Source organism: Culex pipiens, chromosome 2, assembly GCF_016801865.2.
Source record: "Culex pipiens pallens isolate TS chromosome 2, TS_CPP_V2, whole genome shotgun sequence".
Classification (NCBI taxonomy): domain Eukaryota; kingdom Metazoa; phylum Arthropoda; class Insecta; order Diptera; family Culicidae; genus Culex; species Culex pipiens.
The window spans coordinates 77,173,737-77,188,362 of NC_068938.1; the positions used below are offsets into that span (position 1 = coordinate 77,173,737).

Consider the following 14,626-nt stretch of genomic DNA (forward strand, 5'->3'; position numbering starts at 1 on the left):
TCTTTGGAACCAATTTTTTAAAAATGCTCTGAAAAATAATAAATGAAAAACTCCTCATGATCTTGTTCTATACAATTTATTGTTATGTTCAAACAGAATTAATCAAATGATCAGAAAATTTGATTCTCAAAGTTTATTTGTTTGTTTGTTTGTTTATTTAATACAGTAGCGTAAGGCTTGCACCTTTTAAAATTGCCGGAGCCATTACGTTTAAAATACAATGAAAAGAAAACTTCTCTAAATTTTCAGGTTCACCACAGGATGATGTCGTCTTTCTCGTTGTCTTCTCGCCTTTTCTCGTCTCTGAGGATAATAACTTCTGAAGCATCTAAAAATACACTGTTACTGTTAGGAAATCATTTTTAAAGAAAAAATGGTGTTATAAAACAAAAACGAAAAGTTTGATTTTTGAGGAAATACTATAAAGCTATACTATTTTGATCAAGAGCTGAAACCAGTATGACTTGTTTTAGAAAAGTTATTTGTCATAAAAAAAAAACATAATTTCTGTTTTTTTATTTTTTCATTTCAACTTTAGGAGAGCAGTTCTCTCAGATTTTGGTCATTCGATTTTTTTTTTGTATTTTTTAATCCGACTGAAACTTTTTGGGTGCCTTTGGTATGCCCAAAGAAGCCATTTTGCATCATTAGTTTGTCCATATAAATTTCCATACAAATTTGGCAGCTGTCCATACAAAAATGATTTATGAAAATTCAAAAATCGGTATCTTTTGAAGGATTTTTTTGATCGATTTGGTGCCTTCGGCAAAGTTGTACTACAATGAAAAAAAAAAAAATGATACTCGTTAAAAAATTTTTGGTAGTTTTCATTTAACTTTTTGTCACTTAAACTTGATTTGCAAAAGAAAAACACTATTTCATTTAAAAAAAATATATATGTTTTAGAGAACATCAAATACCAACTTTTCAGAAATTTCCATGTTGTGCAAAAAAATTTTGACCGAGTTATAAATTTTTTAACAAATACAGATTTAAAAAAATCGAAATATTGGTCGCAAAAAATTTTCAACTTCATTTTTCGATGTAAAATCAAATTTGCAATCAAAAAGTACTTTAGTGAAATTTTGATAAAGTACACCGTTATCAAAATTGAAATTACAAGCCATTGAATTGACATTTCAATGATAAATTGTTTATAAATGCATTTTACACCTGTCCAGATGTTTTGCAATCATTAGTTTTCAAATATTCTAGTATAGACGTAATTTTTTTTTGGTTGAAAAATAATGTTTTTGCGACACTGTACATCGGAATTTTACAAAAATTTAAAACATTTTCAATTGATCCCAAGCATACTGAATATGATTTTCAATGCAGCAAAATGAATTCTAGTTGGTTTCAGTCGATTAGACTCTCTTTCATTACAAATTTTTAAGCTTTATTAAATTTTGTTTGCCCCTGATTGTTCTGGCAGATTTGCAAGGGGGTGACATAAATTTTGAAACGGACTGCAAAAAAACTTTCAGTAATCGTGAAATTAAAAGTGCAACATGGACTTTCACAACTGTCATGGTAAACTTCACAGAAGCTTGACCGAAAGTTTAACTCCATGTTGCACTTTTAATTTCTCGATTTAAACTATCGAGAAATTAAAAGTGCAACATGGAGTTAAACTTTCTGTCAAGCTTCTGTGAAGTTTACCATGACAGTTGCGAAAGTTTAACTCCATGTTACCGGCTCACATCTCTCTTTTTAATTTCTCGATACGGCGCCTCCATCGACTTTGGAAACAATGATTTCAATTTAGTGTGTAATTACCCTTTGAGTGATGTCGGCTCACATCCTTCTCCATCGCTCGTCGATAAAGCAGCTTGCTTGTTTTTTTTTCTCTCGTTTGTCAAGCTTTTGACGTTTCTCTCTAACCTCGCGAAAAATATTCAGTGTGAAGTGCCGATTTTGATTCTCGAGTGAAATTCGGTGGTGAAATACGTGAAATTCGCATCAAATCGAGCTAAATCAGGCAGATACTTGTAATGTAAGTACTCTTTACTTGGTCAATAGTAAGGGTTTGTGGTTTCGGTCCCGAATCGTGCCAAAAATCGACGACGTTGTCGCCGCCCAGAATGATGTAACTCCGGCGCTGCTGGCTCACAAACGAAAAAGAAAACACGCACGCAAAACAGATTCTAATTCCCGGTCCGCCTGTTTCAGATTGGCCACCGCCACACGTGACACATGGACAAACCCGTGGTGCTGGTCGTGTCGGTGGACGCGTCCGTCAAGCCGGAAGATGTGATTGGCCGCGTGCGGAAGGCTCCGGCGACGGAGGGCACGGTTGTGCTTGCGGACGGACTCGCCGGCCACTGCTATCACATCCGGACCAAGTACTACGAAACCGATGTGGTGTTTTGTGGCTGGCCGGGCGGGAAAGAGCTCGGTGAAGTGCCGGAGGCCATTCTGAAACAGCTGGAAGGAATTTTGATCTACTTTGATGCTCGCGATCGGGACTTTTTGAAGCGACTGCCGGAGTACGCGGCTTTTGTTACGGAGGCGGATATTGAGTTTGGGATTTTGCTGTGCGCGGAGTTGCAGGAGGAGGTGGACCAGGGAATTACGTACCGGGAGGCGAAGAAGTTCTGCAACGTGCTGGACGTGATCGAGCTGGATCCGCGGGTGATGGGGAGACGGTGGGGGAGGAGGACGATGGCGAGGCGGCTGGGGTGGACGAACTGGTTCAAGCGGTGCACAACTTTATCTGGTCCAACGTGGACATGCACCGGAAGGCGGGGGGAGCTGGTGGTGGGGGTGGCGCTGAAGCAGGGAAGGAGGACGAAACGACGGAAGGGGCGGGCGAGGAAGATCCGGAAGATGAACGGCGGATTGAGGAAGAGCTGATGGGATTCGAGAAGTTGCTAACCCAGGTCATGCAGTTCCGGCCGAATACGAGCTCGTGGACGAGGAACGAGCGGTTGGCGTACGCGCAGGAGTTTGCAGAGTTCTTTGACGAGCTGATAGGGGAAGAGGATTAAGGGGGACGGGAGAGGCGAAACGTAACGTCAGCATTCCGGGGAACAGAGAGGGAGAGCATGTGTAGTGTTTGTGGTCCTGCGGAGAACCATATTTGATGTTATTTATTTACGAAATACTTTTTTTTACATTGATAACATGAAGATACTTAGAGTGTAACATTATATCGAAAACATATTTAACGATTGATTTGCGTGTTGATTTAAGAATCTACCATTGTAACTCATTTTTATAGATGATTATTAAAGTATTATAGCATAGCGAAAGCATTGTTTTAATGTGACCAAATAACCAATCCATTTCCAGCATGATGCTCACCCGCTTGACCCGCCTGGTGACCGGCACCAACACAGCACCATCACTCCACTGCCGTTGGTACGCGGCGGCCACCGCCGAGAAGAGTGCCCTGGCCACGCTGCGCAAGAAAACCGGCTACACGTTCGCCAACTGCAAGAAAGCGCTCGAGATGCACGGCAACGATCTGGCCAAGGCCGAGCAATGGCTCAAGGAGCAGGCACAAACGTTGGGTTGGTCCAAGGCCACCAAGCTGGAGGGCCGCAACACGAGCCAGGGCCTGGTGGGCGTGCTCGTGCGGGACAACATTGGCGCCATGGTCGAGGTGAACTGCGAGACGGACTTTGTGGCGCGCAATCAGAGCTTCCAGAGTTTTGTGCAGGCGGCGTCGGCGGCGTGCGTGCGATACGTGGCTCAGTTGGAGACGGATGCGAATTTGACCAAACATGGGCTGAACAGCGAGGCGTTGAAGCAGATCAAGCTCGAGGATGGCAAGTCGCTGGGGGATCATCTGGCGCTGATGATCGGGACGGTCGGGGAGAACGCGTCGCTGAACAGGGCGATTTGCTATAGGGCGCCGGCGGAGGTGAAGTTGACGGGTAAGTTGCAACGAACAATAGAACCGTCCACTTGCGTAAATGAAGTCTGAAGTTCAACAACAAGATTTTTTTTTTCATTTGCATTTCTTTGATGTCACGTCCGTCAATAGTATTTCTGTACATTACAACTAGAAAGCAATTCTCTGAGAATTCGGACAACGAATATTTTTTGTAGCTCTTCTTAATTGAATGAAATTGTCCCCAATATCAAATTTCCGGAGCTGTCCATACAAAAAGGCTATTAAAATTAAAAAAAAATGTATCTTGGGAACGGATTCTCTGAAAAAACATGAAACATAAAACATAAAACATAAAACATAAAACATAAAACATAAAACATAAAACATAAAACATAAAACATAAAACATAAAACATAAAACATAAAACATAAAACATAAAACATAAAACATAAAACATAAAACATAAAACATAAAACATAAAACATAAAACATAAAACATAAAACATAAAACATAAAACATCAAACATAAAACATAAAACATAAAACATAAAACATAAAACATAAAACATAAAACATAAAACATAAAACATAAAACATAAAACATAAAACATAAAACATAAAACATAAAACATAAAACATAAAACATAAAACATAAAACATAAAACATAAAACATAAAACATAAAACATAAAACATAAAACATAAAACATAAAACATAAAACATAAAACATAAAACATAAAACATAAAACATAAAACATAAAACATAAAACATAAAACATAAAACATAAAACATAAAACATAAAACATAAAACATAAAACATAAAACATAAAACATAAAACATAAAACATAAAACATAAAACATAAAACATAAAACATAAAACATAAAACATAAAACATAAAACATAAAACATAAAACATAAAACATAAAACATAAAACATAAAACATAAAACATAAAACATAAAACATAAAACATAAAACATAAAACATAAAACATAAAACATAAAACATAAAACATAAAACATAAAACATAAAACATAAAACATAAAACATAAAACATAAAACATAAAACATAAAACATAAAACATAAAACATAAAACATAAAACACAAAACATAAAACATAAAACATAAAACATAAAACATAAAACATAAAACATAAAACATAAAACATAAAACATAAAACATAATTACCCTATTATTTTGCCTCAACTTAACTTTCTCTGAACAAGCTCTAAATTTGGTGGAGCTATAGAGATATCCACGCGCGAGAGTGTGTTAGTTTGTAACAAAATTTACACGCAGACATAGGCAAATCGAGTAGAATGATTCGTCTGTCAAAATCAGCTGTGTCCTTTGTTCTACCACGAGCACGTGGTAAACAGCTGGTTTTTACAGACGATTGATCTACACTCAAACCCCGATGGTTTGACACCAACTGTTGTCAAACGAACGGGGTCACGTTTTAGTTTGACACCCCTTTTACACGGAGTTCACACGCACTACCTAACGATTGTTTTGATAGTGTGCGTAAGCGTCGTGTAAAAAGTGACAGTTCGTCACTTTTTAGTTTGACTTTGACCAACCAACGGGGTACAAACTAAAAAAGTGTCAAACGAAAAAGTGACCAACCACCGGGGGTTGAGTGTACTCGATTTGCCTATGTCTGCGTAAAAAAAGTGTAAACAAAATCAGCTGCTTGGAATTCAGCCAATCACAATCGTTCAAAACCAAAACAATACTTCAAATACAAATACTAACACAGAATGATGGTGTGCGTGAGAGAAACCGTGGAGATCTCTATTGACCAAAGAGTATTTCCCTTCTCTCTGTATTGATCCTATCAAAACATTGCAACTAATTATGAAATAATCATGATTGTTAATCGATAAAATTATTGTCGATAATATTATCGTCTAACGAAAACGACAAATGTTATCGTCATCGTCCCGACTATTGTTATCGTTATCTTCTTTTGGGTAATTCTATCGGCGAAAGTCTTATCGCCGATAATGGACGACAACTTATTTTAAAAATCTTTCTAAAAACGACTTGATTCAACCATATCATGTTATATTTCCAATGCTTTCTCTAAGAACATATTTTTTGAAAATGTAGTAAATTTTAAAGTATGAATACCAGAGCTGTGGAGTCGGAGTCGGAGCCGGAGTCGGTGGAGTCGAGTCTTTTTGGGGACCTGGAGTCGGAGTCGTCAAAACTCGTAAAAGCTGGAGTCGGAGTCGGAGCCGGAGTCGGCTAAATTTTAAGAGCCGGAGCAGGGATGCCACATTTGAAGATTTTCGAGCACAGGCTCAATGCTCAAACGTATTGTTTTGCCATGTTATTCGATGATTTTTAATTAAATGTATTACTCATGAAAAAGATAACAATGTTTTGCTTCTTTGGCCAAAAACAGATTTGTAAAATATTATTTTGCCATCAAGTTAAACTCATTTGCGTTTTTGTGATGTGCCCGAAAATTTTCAAAATCTGGCATGCCTGAGCCGGAGTCATAGTCGGAGCCGAACATTTCTGATAACCCGGAGTCGGAGTCAGAGTTATTTTAAATTCAACAAAACTATGTTTTTTTTTAATTGTTCAGTATGTATATAAAACAGCTTAATTAACAAAATTTCTTGATTGTTTTTTTAGTCGCATGCACTGCGTTGCTATTTTCTAATTTTTTTGCCTTCCTCACCTCACTGAGGCAAGGCTATAAAATCACTAGAAAAATGAACTTCTTAAATACACCTCCTAGATATACCTTCGCGTATACCTATCGACTCAGAATCAAATTCTGAACAAATGTCTGTGGGGATGTGTGTAGACACGATTTTTTCCACACGATTATCTCAGAACTGACCGAACCGATTTTGGCCGGATCCACCTTATTCTGTTCGTTTTGGGGTCCCCTAAGACCCTATTAAATTTCATTTTGTTTAGTAAAGTATTTAAAAAGTTATTCCAAGAAAATGATTTTTGTAGATACAAAAAAGGGTGATTTTTTGCATAACCTCATAAGGCCGGGTCTTTTTGTTTACGTGCGAGAGTCGCGCTACACTGATAATCAACATTACACACTGTTCAGTTCACTTTTACACACTTGTATGGGATTTTTCAGTTCAAGTATGATTACACACTTTCGTGTAAAAGTGAACTGAAAAAAGTGTAATACTGTTTACCAGTGCAGATGCGAAACGCCCTGTTGCCATATTGCTTCAAATGAGAGTCTGCATGTGTTCTGGAAAAGTCTGTATCAGGTATATATTTTTTTCATAAACTTATTTTCATAATTACTTTGTAAATGTGAGGAAGGCACCACCCACCTAATGGTGGATTAAGAAAAGTTTTTTTTAAATAGACGCCATTATAATTTTGAAGCTATTTATTGTGATTGGAAAGCTCTTATTGTGTAATTTCACTAAATGATAACCTGTTTATCGCCTTTTACCCAAGTATGTTGCATCATAACTCAAAAAATAATAAACAATATTGATCTTGTAGTCAGAAATATTTAACTGTTTCTTGACTGCTTCGTTTTGACTAAATTTATGTACCCTTTCAATTCAAGTTTGACCTAATTTAATCCAGCTCTTTCTTAAAAAAGTACACACTCATATCACCTTTTACCCCAAAACCGAATGTCTTGGAGTTTTTTAGTAAATGTTTTTTTTTATGGAAAAAAGTTACGAGGTACATAAAAAGATTAAAAATAACAATCACTGTTTTTGGAAATCGGAAGTCACTGAAAGCTCTTCTCTAACTCTTCCAACAAATAATCAACGATTATAACAATCTATTACTTGGAACTCAGCATGCGCATATTGTTTATAACTTAGTACACAAAAATCACAAAATAATTGACACTGGCAAAAAATATCAAAAAAGTTGCAATTAATTATGAAATAATCATTGAATATGATAAATATATATTAATGTTTACTATTTCTCTACTTAAATCTGCGAATGTTGATCCTCAGACAATCTATTTTGATATCGTTGCAAATTATCGTTGAACAAATCTCAAGATTTCAGTACCAAAAAGGAACTTATAATAAAAAGTATAAAAAAAATGATAGGATGTTAAGTTATTTTTGAAATACAATTTAAAAAAATCTAAATCAACATATTATTCAACCGGTTAGAATAATCTCGGGCATGCTGTTCATTACGATGTAACAAAATTGACTTTTTGGCGGACATTCAGGGGTTTGTTCCGGAGGGCATACTGAGCCCAAATCCCAAATATGAGCTTGATTGGACGTAACAGGAGCTGGCGCTCTGCCCTTCAATTTTAAATGGGATTTAACCCCGTAAAAATACTTTTTTTTTTCAAAAATGTCTATTTTTGGGGCACTTTGGCCACTAACGCGTTTATCAAAAACATCACTAGCGTGTAGGCCACATCCTTGCGCATCTTTTGGTTCTGTTTCAATAACGTATACGAAGCTTTTTTCCGTTTTGTGATTCGAACTGATTTTCCTTAAGAAAAATATGACACTTAGAGATATTTAAAAATATGTGGAGTCAGAGTCGGAGTCGGAGCCAACCATTTGTTGAAAGCTGGAGTCGGAGTCGGCTAGAGTTGATAGGCCGGAGTTGGAGTCGGATCGGAGTCGGAACCGGTTGACATGGACCCGACTCCGCAGCCCTGAAGAATACCCAAAATTGTTCACAAAATACCGTATTGTTTTAAAGTACTCAAATTTCCAAAATTAGCAATATGGAAAGTACAAAAAGAAAAAAAAAACATAAAATACCGTTTACTCTAATAATTTGAAAATGCAAACCATTTTTCGCAATTCGTTATTCGCAATTTTCAGTGTAAGAACGGGCCTTGACCGATCTTATGCACCAGGTTCCCGACGAACACGCACTGCCCTTACACCTACATCTCACCCTTGCTCTGAGTCAGTACGAGCAACACGCTAGAACACGCTTTGAGTGTTCGTGCCAGGCATGCACACCTTCTTTTCCGGTTACGGATTTTAACTCGGCCGGGGGTGGTACATTACGTAGGGTTTGATGTAAGTATAACCATTCATAATGTGCCTATCAACTTTCATTTAAGCAAAAACTGTTTTATTTTTAGTTTGAATTCAAAAACTAATTGTTATTTACGGTGTATTGTTTTCTCCTGAAATCTTCCCTATTGTTGAGTCGTGTTTATCTGTTGCTATTTCTTTTGTCGCGGTGTTTTGTTACAATATTTTGGTCCTAAGCATTTTAGAAAAGTTTTTCAAAAGTACAATAGTAATATTTGTGTTAATCCTTTAATCATTCCAAAAATTGAGTAAGGGCTCGAACCTCATTTGTTTGAAGAAAAGGGTGAAGATTGAAAACAATGGACAGTGAAAGAAATATACTATTTGAAGAATCAATAGTAAAAGAAAGATAGTAATTTATGAAGTAGATAAAGAAATTAACAATAATGAATAATAGAAGTAACAAACAAGCTTAGATTGTATTGAGGGCAACTTACAGGGAAGATGAGAAATTATTCAAATAGATAAATAAAGAAAAGGCACATGATAAACAAAATTGACATCGCTGCCAAATTAAAGGAAAGCAGAAAGTTTGTTACAGCAGCATCAATTGGTAAAATAGAGTGGAAAAGCGTTGAGAAATAAGAGAATCAAATGAGTAAAATCGAAATCAAATGGAGGATAATAAACAGAAGCCGCGTTAGAAAATCAGTGAAACAAAATAAACAGAAGATAGGTGGTAGATGAAATGGAAAGAAGAGATGTTGTGCGATGTTTCAGTTACATCCACAGCAGTTGACTCAACATACTGCGAATCAAAACAATACCGTCTACAATCACAAATTACTTCCCTTTCCCACATTGTCGCGCCCCTTGCTTTTAGCCGTCTCGACTTTGACCCGCGGTGGTCAAAGGTTTACGATCCGTTTCCACAGGCCACCAGCTAGGTCATCATGAAAACCAAGCCAACGTGGAGGTAAGAAAATAGGACACTTGCAAGGAACCAGAGCTATACTGTCTTGATCAAGAATGATCTAACAGGACTACGGACGTAGTCAGTGACGCTTCTTCCAGGATGTTCTTCGCCTGAGCGTCAACTGAAGAGGTATCATCAGCATCATTCGCACTTGGCCTGCAAGTACCCATTTTTCAAATTTTGTTAAAAAAATAGTTTCAACAAATAAAAAATACTGATAAAGTTTGAATAAAGTAAAAACGCTTACAAAATTTCGCTTCGTTTGATACCCATATTAAAAATTTTGAAAATTTGAGTATTTTCGAAAGAAACGGTATTTTGTGAACAATTTAGAGTAACTTACTACATTTTCAAAAAATATATTCTTAGTGAAAGCGTTAAAAATACACATGACATGACATGACCCATATAAATCAAACAAAATTTAATCTTATTCTTATGGAGACTTTAAAGCTTTTCCGGATAAACAAAAACAACATTTTTTTTATGAATTCTTCCTTTTCCCTTCCAGGCTACGTCCACCCAGCACCCGCCGACGACTCCACCCCGGACGTTCCCGCGTTTGGCAAGTACGGCAGCCTGCTAGCGTTCCGCCACACTGCTGCCGCCGAGGACTCAAACGGCGAAGCGGTGGCGCGTAAAGTTTGCCAGCACGTGGTCGGCATGAAGCCGACCCGCCTCGGAGACAAAGCCCGCGACGAGCCGGCCGCCGACAAGGACGACGAGACGTGTCTGATCTACCAGGAGTATCTGGCCGATCCGAGCTACACCGTTGGGGAGGTGCTGGAGGCGAACCAGCTGGAGGTGGTGGACTTCCAGCGGTTCGAGTGCGGCGAGAAGGTCAAGGCGGAGGAGGAAAATGTGAGGGCGACGAATTGAAAAAGAGGGGTTTTTTTGCTAATTTGTAACTATTCCAAATATGAAATATAATTGTTAGTTGGTAAATTGAACAAATGACAATTTGGTTTTAATTTAGTAGCGTTTCTATCTTGGTTGTTGGTGATGGGATTTGCATTGGTTTTTCAGCAGGTAACTCTACCAAAGCTTCCACTAAACATGCGCTGAGCACGTTGAGGACGGTGATGAGAAATATTCCCTGCGACAAGAAGAACTTGAGCCTGGTACAAGGTGTGTGATGCCGGACGAACTGAAACAAATACGTAATTTTAACATAAACCAACATGGTCGATTCAAGTTCCTCACGTGCAGCGATACATAAGCCAACAGAACCGCGATTTGAACCGCCAACGAGATCGCGATGAACAAGTACAGCAGGTACACCATCATGTAGTCCTTTTTCCGGTCCTCACCCACGACGACTCGCATCTGGACCAGCGTTGTGATCAGCAGTCCAAAGTCGATCGATACCTTGGCGTAGAATTTGTGGTTCCGCTCGCAGTGGTTGTCGGTTGAGGGAGAGGTGCCGTCTGCGGTGGAGCTGCCACTGGCGGCGCCTGAGGATTCACCACCGGTGATGGAAGGTGCCGAAAATACAACGGCAGGTACCCGGGGCATGGTTTCGCTGGTAAATGGATTTCGCGGGGTTTGTTGGGGGTGAAATGACACTTGAGGATCGCCAAATATAGTGGCTGCTGAGATTTTAAGGTTTAAGAAAGGGAGTGCTGCAGTTTTTATGAGTTTTTATTTTTTTATTTAAATTCGATTAAATTTATCGTTAACAAAAAAGTCAAATTCTAGTGGATATGACAAAATTGATATTCTCAAGCCAACATATTCCCAAACCCTCGGTAAATTTTATGAGAAAGAGATGAAAATTTCACAAAATTCTTCAACATTGAATATCGAGTGTCCGAGATAAGTTAATATTTATCCAGAGTAGAAAAATGAGGCAAATTAGGTACCACACTTATATTCAAAATTCGATGGATGACTTTACTAACATCTCCCCAAATTTCACCAAATTTGATTAACCCTTTACAACCCAACCCCGCCTTTAAACGGGCTTCAATCTAAAAATTTGCCAAAAATCAAATCAACCAATTTTTTTTTAAATTGCATTGGAAAGAAGAAATGAGAAATTCTCTACCAAATCCGGAAATGGATTTTATTTGTATTTTTTTTTTTATTTGGCTCAAACTTGGTTCGGGCCTTCCCTATGACCAAAGAATCTATTTTGTGTCATTGGTTCACCCATACAAGTCTCTATACAATTTTGGCAGCTGTCCATACAAAAAGGGTACGTTAATATTCAAACAGCTGTAACAGAGTGAATTTTCTGATCAATTTGGTGTCTTCGGCAAAGTTGTAGGTATTGTTGAGGACTATTCAGAAAAAAGGTACACGGAAAAAATACTGATTTTTTTTTAAATCAAGACAAACATTTTTTGAATTAAGACCAACATTTCAAAAAAGCGTAATATTGAATGTTAGGCCCTTTTGAAGTGTTAGTCTTGATAACAGAAAACGTGAAAAACAAGCAAAAAATTGAAAAAGTGGCTGTAAAACATGAAAAACAAGATAGACAAAAGGTGATAGAAGGTGGTAGAGTAAGCAAAATAATATCAGAAACAAATTTAAACTGAACATGGTAAACGCAAATTAAAATACTAAAAATGAACTAAGAAATATATAAAACAATATGTTACGTTCTGTTCCGGGTTATAAATGAATAAAAAACACCGAATTTAATCCAGCAATTTCCACCGCGTGTTCCTTTATTTCCTCTCTCCCACGTTCTGACAGTTCTTGTTCCCCCCTCCCAGGTGTGCCTCTTTTCCCCGTGTAGTGGTGTTAGTGTTACACGTTTAACTTGCATTAGTCAGAATACAACAATCTCTTCTTTTTCCGGGTTGCTCGATTACTGTCCATCTTCATCGAAAGCTCTCAACGAACCGCTAGAAGTTCCTCAAACGTCACATATTGCGCGTATTCCCGAAAAAGACACGCGGCATACCAGCCTCGAAACGACGCGCCGCACTTTCGGCAAATGCGCGCTGTCAAATCCCATACTGTGCGTTTTGTTTTTGTTGATCTTCTTCTTCGAATCGCATGGCATTGTTGCCGGAAATGTTTTTTATTGCACCAAAAGTGCAGAAAATCGCTGGCAACAGTGTCTGCGGCACATTCTGAAATGCCGCGCGGCGTGTACCTTCGAGAGAAATGGACAATACTTTGTAAGTGATTTCTCGCGAGCGCTGTAAGGGTCACAGCCACCTTCCCGTGTCGAAACCGGTTTCAGGTCGCGCCTCCAGTTCACTTCGCTTGTTCCCCGAATTCCTTCCCAAACTGCCTCGCTGTCACTTGACACACATACCGTCTTGTCGATGTTGAGAATTCCAAGATCCAACGCTGTCCTTCGTCCCAGCAAGCAGCACTCACCATCTTCCGCCACATAGATCTCTGCTTCGACTCCCTTTACCTTCGTAGCAATCTCCGCAGAAAACATTCCAGTGATTTGTACCGGTTGCCCAGTAAACGACTTCACCGTTCTTTTTGCTGCAGTTGTCTGGAAGTTGACGCGCACCTTCTGCTGCTTCAGGTACTCCCAGGTTCGACGATCAACGACGTTCACGCCGGCTCCTGAATCGATCACCCACTCGATGGGAACGTCTCCAACAGCGCAAACAGCTCTTCCTTCTCTAATCGGATCAGTCGCAAAGAGATACTGCACACTGTCCTCATCCGAATCGCTTCCGCTTTGTTTCTCCGTGTCATCGGAGTCATCCGAATCACAAGAGTGATGCTTGGCCGTTGCGTGTCGCGTACCCTTTCCGCTCACCTTCTTCTTCTGCTTCTTCGTCTTGCAGCAGCTCTTGAAATGGCCGATTAAGCCGCAACGCTTGCACATCTGGTCTTTCGCAGGGCAGTTATCGTCGTTGGCGAAATGGCCCTGATGGCCACATCGATAGCATTCCCGTTTCTTTGCCTTGGATCTTACTCGGTGGATTTCTTCCGGTACCTGGGCCACAGTCGTGTTCGTCTTGTGCTTCTCGATTGTCTCCATCGCTCGACCTGCTTCCACTGTTTCGGCCAGTGTCATTTGCGGTTTGTTGAGGATCTTCGCTCGCAAGTCATCCGATGCACCCTTTTCGAAAAGTTGTTCCTTGATTTCCTCGTCCAAGTGGTCACCATACTCGCAGAGGTTGCCTTGTTCTCGGAGGCGAAGAACGAAGTTCTCGATGGGTTCATCGTCGGTTTGTGCCAGGTTCCGGAACTTGTGCCGCTCCAGCGGAAGACACTTCATCGGCAGGAAGTACTCGTCCAGCAGCCTCATCGTCTCCTTGAATTCATCCGAGCCGGCCGGAACTGCCGGTGCTTCCTCCCCTCGCAAACTGAAGAACACGTCCTGCACTTGGAGTCCCACGTAGTGAAGAAGGTATGAATTCTTCCGGGCGGGAATCGTGACGTTGTTTACGTCGAGGAAGATTTGAAAGGCACGCTTCCACTTCTTCCACCGGGCCGACACCGTGGATGTGTCCCCGGGAATAAAAGGTGACACACTCGAGTTGCTTGCTGCATCTACCATCGTGCTCGAATTCAATCGCTTCTCGTCCGGATCAAGTCGCTCTTTTGTTTACGTTAAGTGCGGCTTCGGGGTTCCCTCACCGATTTTCCGAGTTCTCGCCGCCGGATTGAACCAAATTTCACTCACACGCTTCCTGCGGGTTCTTTTCCGCCTCGTCGCCAAATGTTACGTTCTGTTCCGGGTTATAAATGAATAAAAAACACCGAATTTAATCCAGCAATTTCCACCGCGTGTTCCTTTATTTCCTCTCTCCCACGTTCTGACAGTTCTTGTTCCCCCCTCCCAGGTGTGCCTCTTTTCCCCTTTTAATTATTTTTTTAAAGCAATTTGGTATCATTTGA

At 39.4% G+C, this 14,626-nt stretch overlaps 4 protein-coding genes across 4 annotated transcripts; 2 read left to right on the forward strand and 2 right to left on the reverse strand.

Moving 5' to 3' along the window:
- The first annotated feature begins 1,838 nt into the window (after window positions 1–1,838).
- Window positions 1,839–10,753, forward strand: LOC120413552 (elongation factor Ts, mitochondrial). Its single transcript, XM_039574431.1, has 3 exons — window positions 1,839–1,996; window positions 3,295–3,881; window positions 10,311–10,753. The coding sequence occupies exons 2-3, from the start codon at window positions 3,296–3,298 to the stop codon at window positions 10,676–10,678; spliced, it is 954 nt and encodes a 317-aa protein (XP_039430365.1). The 5' UTR covers window positions 1,839–1,996; window position 3,295; the 3' UTR covers window positions 10,679–10,753.
- On the forward strand, window positions 2,197–2,990 carry LOC120413514 (uncharacterized). The gene is made up of 2 exons (XM_039574373.1): window positions 2,197–2,634; window positions 2,745–2,990. Exons 1-2 carry the CDS (start codon window positions 2,197–2,199, stop codon window positions 2,988–2,990), a joined length of 684 nt encoding a protein of 227 aa, XP_039430307.1.
- Window positions 10,754–10,766: 13 nt separating the features above from the next.
- On the reverse strand, window positions 10,767–11,406 carry LOC120413553 (uncharacterized). Its single transcript, XM_039574432.2, has 2 exons — window positions 11,003–11,406; window positions 10,767–10,946 (listed from the first exon to the last, which is right to left on the reverse strand). The coding sequence occupies exons 1-2, from the start codon at window positions 11,312–11,314 to the stop codon at window positions 10,767–10,769; spliced, it is 492 nt and encodes a 163-aa protein (XP_039430366.1). The 5' UTR covers window positions 11,315–11,406.
- A 1,068-nt stretch (window positions 11,407–12,474) lies between these two features.
- LOC128092648 (uncharacterized) lies at window positions 12,475–14,538 on the reverse strand. Its single transcript, XM_052706924.1, has 2 exons — window positions 12,974–14,538; window positions 12,475–12,530 (listed from the first exon to the last, which is right to left on the reverse strand). The coding sequence occupies exons 1-2, from the start codon at window positions 14,283–14,285 to the stop codon at window positions 12,475–12,477; spliced, it is 1,368 nt and encodes a 455-aa protein (XP_052562884.1). The 5' UTR covers window positions 14,286–14,538.
- Between the last annotated feature and the right edge of the window lie 88 nt (window positions 14,539–14,626).